Here is an 8,681-nt window from a genome sequence, read left to right on the forward strand (position 1 = left end):
ATTTGTACCTTCCTTAATTTCTTTCTTCTGTGTTATGTAGTTTTCTCAGTACAGGACTTTTATCTCTTTAGTTAAATTTATTCTTAGGTACTTTATTTTTCTTGTTACTATAGTAAATGGGATTTTTTCTAGTTTCTATCTCTGATATTTTATTGTTTGTGTACAGAGATGCCTTAGATTTCTGAATATTGACTTTGTACCCTGTTATTTTGCCAAATTCACTTATTATGTCAATAGGTTTTATAGTGGAGTGTATGGGGTTTTCTATGTACAGTATCATGTCATCTGCAAATAATGACACTTCTACATCTTTTCCAATTTGGATGCCTTTTATTTTATTTTTTTCTTGTCTGATTGCTGTGGCTAGAACTTCAAATACCATGTTGAAGGGAAGTGGAGAAAGTAGACATCCTTGTCTTGTTCCCGATCTCAGGGGGAATGCTTTCAGTTTTTGTCCATTGAGTATGATGTTGGCTTCAGGTTTCTTATATATGGCCTTTATTATGTTGAGGTATGCCAGCTCTACATTCCCATTTTACTGAATGTTTTCATCATAAATCAGTGTTGTACTTTACCAAATGCTTTTACTGCATTTATTGATATGATTATGTGATTTTTGTCTTTCATTTTGCTTATGTGGTGTATTACGTTTTTTGATTTACAAATATTAAACCATCCTTGCATCCCTGGCATGAATCCCAATTGATCGTGATATATGATCTTTTTAATGTGTTGCCGGATCTGGTTTGCCAATATTTTGTTGAGGATTTTAGCATCTATGTTCAGTAATATTAGTCTGTAGTTTTCTTTCTTTGTTGTGTCTTGGCCTGGTTTTGGAGTTAGGGTAATACTGATTTCATAGAAAGAGTTTGGGAGTCATTCCTCTTCTTGGATTTTTTGGAATAGTTTGAGAAGGGTAGGTGTTAGGTCTTCACTAAATGTTTTGTAAAATTCGCCTATGAAACCATACGATCCAGGGCTTTTGTGTGCTGGGAGTTTTGTGATTACTGCCTCAATTTTACTCTTTGTTATAAGTCTATTCAAGCTTTATGCTTCTTCTTGATTCCGTTTTGGAAGATTATATATTTCTAGGAATTTGTCCATTTCATCTATGTTGTCAAGTTTCTTGCCATACAGTTGTTTGTAGTAATTTCTTACAATTCTTTGTACTTCTGTGATATCGGTTGTGATTTCTCCTCTTTTGTTTCTGACTTTGTTTATTTGGGTCCTCTCTCTTTTTTTCTTGATGTGCCCAGCTAGAGGCTTGTTGATTTTGTTTATCTTTTCAAAAAACAATTCATAACTACTGCTTTTTGTGTAGATATTGCTCAGAAAGAACAGTTACATTTGCTCTGAGTTTTGATTTTTTCTTATTTTATTTTGTCGGTCTGGGACTCTGATGTTAAAGGTATGGAAAAATATATATTTAAAGTATGAAAAACTCAAGAATAGCACATCCACATGCTTTTTGCCAAAACTAAGAAACTTACCTGTTATAAATTAAAGCCTTCCTCAATTTAATCGATCTTTGTCTCTTTTTCATAAATAGAACCCAGGATGACTTCTTCTGAAGAAGAGAGTGATCAAGCTGATGACGCCCTCAAAAATTCAAAAAATGAGGCGCCAGATGACTTTCGTACAGATAGGCAGCCTTCATTTACTGAATCTAATGTGATTGCTGAGGTTGATAGCAACCAAGTGAATATGGAGCTAGACATAGAAAATTCCCAGGAGCATGCTGTTCTTCAATCTGCAGAAAACAATGAGCTTGAAGTAGAAGAGAACCAAGATGTTGAAGAAGATTTAAAAGAAGAAGGCTCTCATCTAATTCAGATTCCCATTCCTAGAAAATGGTTCTTTCCCATGGCAAGTTTAGGGAGACTAACCGATCCGAACACACCACTGATAAATACTGATGAAACTAACCCCTTAACTAATAGAGAAGGGTTCAGCCTGGGAAGCATAGTGAGGGAAACAAGAGATACTTACAATGTCATCATAAATTATAAGATTCCTTTCCAGTTCTCAACTTCGTCGAGAATCCCACGAAGAAGGTTTCTCCGTATACTGTGTAAGGCATGTTTCTCTATAATGGCCCGTCGTTGCAATCGCATGTGGGCAGAGCAAAAATATACAGCACTTGCCACTGGGGAAAGAGCTAGACTATTTAGAAGACCTTTGAGGGCGAACTACTACGGTTCCCTCAATGAGAGAATGGCATCAAGAAATACGTCTACATTGACTGGTGCTAAAAGGAAGGATCTAATTCGCATGTTAGTGAGAGCCGCGTTTTCTGGCCCACGGAGCCCATTTCAGAATATGTTTAATAATGAAGCTAGGGAGGATTTTCAGAAACCTCACTGTGAAATGAGGGTGATGATTGCAATGCCCAATGAGGGCTGGAAATATGTGTGTCCCTTTTGTGGGTGTACTTTTGACAACGAGAATGAGTTGAGAATGCATTCTTGCAACTCTTTTGGGAACTAAGCTCAATGGGGGTGAATGGGGTTTAAAATTTAACTGCTAAAATTCAAAATTTGGCTCCAAATTGATGAAAAGTGGCATAAGCATGTTTTAGTAGTATTAGATGGAGTTACCGATATAAACACAAAAAAATAAGTTATATAAAAAAGAAACACCTTGAGGAGAGAGGGCAAACTAAGGAAACTACCATTTCTATTGTGTTACCACAAACAGAGTCTCAGAATATCAGGCCCTTATTCTGTATTTAATGAGCAAATGAACTAAAAAATGTTTGTACTTTACTAACATCCATTTATGCTGATACGAATATTGTAAATATTATCAGATTCCAAGTTTATATGATCTGACTGTTTGACAAAGCCCTGTTAAGTGTTCATAGAGATTCTGTTAAATTTAACATCTGAAATGTTCTCCATAAATTCAATAAAGATCATTTTAAAGCCACTATGAGTTGCATTGTATGATTACAACTAGGTAAAAAATATTGTGTCTAGAAAAAAAGGTTCAACCATTATGAATATACTATGTTAAAATGGCAATTTTGGTCATTTAAAATAAAAATTAAATTTATAAAATAAAATCATGTGATAGAAGTGAAATATTTTGAGATAGAAGTGAACAAATATTAAACTGGCAGCATACAACTGCAATACTTAATTTTCTTGAATAGGTTCTTCATCATTGCTTACCATTACCACCAAAATTTTACTTTCTCCCTTACATATACATACAAATACACACACATATTTAAGAAGTTCCCTTTCCTGCTACTTCCAGCTCAAACCTGTGCACCTCTTCTTTCAGTTGATCCGCACTGCCATAACAATTAAAGACAAACTTCATAATTCCATCTCTAAGTCAACTTACATGAATGGGTCATTCATTATGTGTGAAACACTCTGCTAGAGTCATTGTATGTGTTAAACTTCACAGTATTCTTACATTGATGTATTTTTATGGTAAAATTAAATGCTTAGAAATGGGTTTCCCCCAAAAAGGAATCACTTTCTTAGGTCACACATTTATTTAGCAAGTGTGTGCTATGGTTATCATATAATAAGATAATATAACTAGAATTTACTTTAATAGGAGGTTTGTTACATATTATGCCTTATTGAGTAAGTATGTACGTGTAAAATATGTATTTAATCCATCAGTTGGCAGCCGTCCGTCTCGAGAGACGATGGTGTAGCTTCTTAAGAGTCTATCTGCACCGCCGAGAATGGCCGTGCAGTCCGACTCGGGAGTGACGCGGTATCTGTCTCCTCCCGTGTTGAATCGACATCTTGCGATGATGCTGGAGTGTCCTCTCCAGTGAAGCTGAAGCTACAGAGCCTGGGCAGGGTGATATGGAGGGTCTGCTGTTGCCCATGCAGCAGACCCCCCTCTCTTCGCAGCTGAAGGGTCCAAGGGAAAGACGGAGTCAATACAGCTTGGCTTCAGGTGCGCCGCAGGAGTTGCCGGTGTTGACTACAACGTCAAACCGCCTTAGGGACTCCGGCTCCGGATTTTCTGTCGGGGTTTACTCCCTTAGCCTTTCCCCTGAAGAGGTATGCCGCAAGGCAGCGGAGGTTTTTTGGAGTATACTCTACTAAATAAATTCTAAACTCTCATGAAGCAAAGGATACTTAGGTTGTATCTAACAAAAGTCATTTTTCCCCCTCTGGAGGCAAATTTGCTACTTCTAGATTCAATTATTCAGTATCAATAATGAATCAGAGTAAACAATTTAACTGGTAGAAACAATATAAGCAACTAAATCAAATGTTTCTCCATTTTTTAAAATCCATGCTATTTGAATTTGTGATCCCATGAAAGCACGTGAGATATGAAACACATTTTTACAAAAACATGTCATGTGGTAGATATTAATAAAAGTAAAACGAAAATATTTTGTTCTTCATTTCTTCTGAGGATAAAATAAAAATTATATTTTAAAAGTTGGTTTCATTACTGTCAGATTACCATTCATAGGATCCACATTTTAACTGCAAATCTTTGACAATTCACAAACTCAGCATCACACAGGTATATCTACTTTTTTTCGAAGATGCAAGAACAAACATTAATATTATTTCTTTAATGTTTGTATTACTAGTTTTCAGAATTCCTTCACAAAACATTATACTTTAAAATAAGGGTACAGGAGAATACCGTTATTTCATATATACACAGTAACTAGCATCTATAATACTAGATTACATTAACATCACCAAGACCAGCAAATTATCTACTCAACACAGAATATTAATACATTTTTAGAATAAATTAGCCTAAAGATGGCAGCCTTTTACCATTTGAATGTTCTCAAATTTTGACCAGTTAGAATTTGACTATGTTTTTAGATTTTTAAAAAATTATATTTTCTTGATTATGCTATTACAGTTGTCCTGATTTTCCCCCTTTGCCCCCTTTCACCCAGCACCCCCCACTCTCCCATAGTTTAAGGGACTTCAGAAACAACATCTAGAGTAACAACATCTACATAATAAGGGTATCAGAAGGAGAAGAGAGGTCAAAGGATCAAGAACCTGCTTGAAGAAACAATGACCGAATAGTTCCCTAACATGGTGAAGAAAAAAGACATACAAGTCCAGAAAGTATGAGTCCTAAACCATGAGAACCCAAAGAGTCCCACACCAAGACAAATCATAATTAAAATGGCAAAGGTTATAGACAAAGAGACAATTTTTAAAACAACAAGGGAATGAGAGTTGCCAACAAGGAAGTTCCCATAAGCTTATAGGGTGACTTCTCAATAAAAATATTTTAGGTCATATGGGAAAAGCATAAAATATCAAAGTATTCATGAAAAGCAAGAGCCTACAGCCAAGACTATGTCACCTACCAAAGCTTCCCAGGCAAAAAAAAGCTAAAGAAGTTTATCACCAGCAATCCAGTATTACATGAAAGGTTTAAATGATTTCTTTAAGAAAAAAAAAGAGGAAAATAATTACAAAGATTATGATGATAATTAATCTATACCTAGCAATAATCCTTTTAAATGTAAATGGATTACATGCTCTAATCAAGACACAGGGTAGCTGGGTGGATAAGAAAACAAGACTCATATACATGCTGTACACAAGTGACCCATCTAGAACAAGGGACACAGACAGAATGAAAGTAAAGATATAGAAACAAATATTTTATGCAAATTGAAACAAACAGCAACAACAAAACTGGGGTAGCAATACTTGACACAGACAAAATAGACTTTAAAAAAGGGCTCTAATAAGAGATAAAGGAGTACATTACATAATGCTAAAAGGATCAATCCAATAAGATATAACCCTAGTAAACATGTATGCACCCAACGTAGGAGCACCTAAATATATAAAGCAGACACTGGCAGACAAAGAGGTAGAGAGCAACAGTAATACAGTCATAGTTGGGACCTTTAACACTCCACCGATATCAATGGATAGATCTTCCAGAGAGAAGATCAACAGGGAAACAGTGGTCTTAAATGACACAGCAGAACAGATGGGTTTAATTTATACCTTCCAAACATTGTGCCCACAGCAGAAGACTATAAATTCTTTTCAAGTGCACATAAACATTTTCCTGGATAAAACACATGGTGGGACAAAAACAAGTTTCAATACATTTAATAAGATTGAAAGCAAATCAAACATCTTTTCTGACCACAACTGTAGGAAAATAAGAGACAATTAGAAGGGAAAAAAAAAAAAAAAAAAACACACAGAAAAATGCTCAAACACATGGAGGCCACATAATACATCCCTCAACAAGGAATGGGTTAACAGTGAGATGAAGAGAGAAATCAAAAGTTACATAGAGAGAAACGAAACTAGAAACACAACAATTTACAAGCTAAAAGCAATATAAACTCAAGGCAATACAAGCCTCCCTCAAAAAAAAGAAAAATCTCAAGTAAACAATCTAACCTTACATCTAAGGAAACTAAAAGGACAACAAACGAAGCCCAAAGGGATTAGAAAGGGTGGAAATAATAAGGATCAGAGTGGAAATAAATAAAATAGAGTCTAAAATAAACAGTTAAGAAATCAATGGAACCAAAAGCTGGTTCTTGGAAAAGATAAACAAGATTGCTCAACTTGTAACCAGACTCATCAAGGAAGAAAAGAAAAGACCCAGTTAAATAAAATTAGAAGTAAAAGAAGAGAAATAACAACTCATACCACAGAACTATGAAGGATTCTAAGGAAAAATTACAAACAAATATATGTCAACAAATCCGACAATATTGAAGAAGTGGATGAGTTCATAGAAACATGCAATCTTCCACAACTGAATCAAGAAGAAAGAGAAAATCTGAACAGACCAGTTAGCATGAATGAAATTGAATCTAAAAACAAAATCAATTAACAAACAAAATTGAAACAGATGTGTAGATAGACAGAACGGACTGGTGGTGAGAGGGGAAGACGGGTGGAGTTCTGTGTGAAACAAACAGGTAAAGAAATCAGGAAGTCCAAACTGGTAATCTTTTCCTTACTGGTTGCACCAGTACATTCCCAGCAGCAGTGCACTGGGGCTCCCGTTTCTCCACATCCTCGCCGGCACTTGTTAGTTTGTTAATTTCTTGATGACAGCCGTTCTGACAGGTGTGAGGTGGTATCCCATGATGGTGACAAAACAGTCACAGGGGTGCAAAGTACAGCATAAGGGATATAGTCAATAACATTGTAATAACTAGGTATGGCGCCGGGTGGGCACTGGGTGCATTGGGGGGAAGCCTATGCAAAATACATGGTCGTCTAACCACTATGCGCCACATCTGTAGCTAATACAAACTAATATTGAATGTAAACCATTATTTTAAAATGCACATGAAATGCAAAGGCCCAGGACTAGCACGTCAAAGTCAGTCATGAAGAAGAACAAAGGTCAGGAGGTGGCCCACCCACTATCAAGGCGTATCATAAAGCAATAATAATAGTGTGGTACTGGCATAATGAGATACAAATTGACCAATGGAACACAAATACAGAAATCAGGCTGCAACGCAGTGTGGAGAAGATACTTAGGACACACACGTTCCTGAGTTAATTGCGCATCTGTACCACGAAACAAGACACCTGAATACCTGATGCTACACGGAGAAACCAGCCCCAGATGACCTGTATATCTAAATACGGAGAGAAAGACAATGAAACTTCCAGAGGAAAACATGGCAGATTATTGTGGGATAAACAAAAACTTTCATACATAGGATACAGAAAGTACCAGATAGTAAAAACCAAAAACACTTCTGTTCATCAAAGAACACCACCATTAAGATAGATGGTGAAAAGGCAAGGCACTTGAGGGGAATATTTGCAATACAAATGTCTGTCAAAAGACTCCTGTATCAAGAATAATTCAATAAAAATATTTGATAATCCTGTAATTCAATACGAAATTCAATTTAAAAAAGACACACAAACCAATAGAAAAATGGCTAAGAGATTCAAAGACGCACTTTACATAACAGAGTATGGAAATACATGGAAAGGCACTCAGGCCTTGCTAGTCATCAGAGATCTGCAGACTGAGTTACAAGGTGACATCTCCTCACACTCGCCGCAATGACTAAAATCAAAAACCCTGGCGAGGCTGTGTCACTTTTATGTCCTGCAGGTGGGGATGTAAATAGAAACAACCAGGTTAGAAACTGGCAGAGTATTCGTTTCAGTTCGTTACATGTAAAACTTGAGACACAGTGATTCCACGCCTAGCTACATACCAAACAGAAATACATGCGTGGAGAGTGTGCACAGGAATATTCATAGCAGCGACATCTGTAACAGCTCCAGATTGAAAACAACCCAAATGTCTGTCACCAGGAAAGTGGATCAATAAATTGTGGTGTGTTAGACAATGGGGCACTATACGATGAAGAGAAATGAACTAAACACCAAACAAATCTCACAATGTTGAGAGAAAAAGTCTGACGTAAAATAGTACATATTAGCCCATTCGGTCATCTATATAAAGTTGTAAAACAGGCAAAACTGACGTACAGGAGCAGAGTTCATGCAATACCTCCAAAGGGGCTAGCAACTCGAAGGAGCCAGTGGGTTCCGAAGTGCTGGGAATATTCTGAGTCCGACCTGAGTGTTGCTTATGCATGTGAGTCCAGTTTACAAAAAACAGATCCCCTCCACACCCCCACTTTTATTAGGGATTTCTGGGCCCAAGGGTAGGTAGGATGATGACCATGTCCAGCC

General features: G+C 36.6%; 1 protein-coding gene across 1 annotated transcript; it reads left to right on the forward strand.

Annotated features, from left to right (window-relative positions):
• The first annotated feature begins 1,557 nt into the window (after nt 1-1,557).
• On the forward strand, nt 1,558-2,487 carry CPXCR1 (CPX chromosome region candidate 1). The gene has a single exon (XM_090265203.1). The coding sequence runs from the start codon at nt 1,558-1,560 to the stop codon at nt 2,485-2,487; it is 930 nt and encodes a 309-aa protein (XP_090121329.1).
• The last annotated feature ends 6,194 nt before the right edge of the window (nt 2,488-8,681 follow it).

This window comes from Furipterus horrens, unplaced genomic scaffold, assembly GCF_987537825.1.
Source record: "Furipterus horrens unplaced genomic scaffold, mFurHor1.1.pri manual_scaffold_17, whole genome shotgun sequence".
Lineage (NCBI taxonomy): Eukaryota > Metazoa > Chordata > Mammalia > Chiroptera > Furipteridae > Furipterus > Furipterus horrens.

Excerpts from the sequence above, each read along its gene's own strand:
- CPXCR1 (XM_090265203.1), top strand. The coding sequence starts at position 1,558 with ATGACTTCTTCTGAAGAAGAGAGTGATCAAGCTGATGACGCCCTCAAA.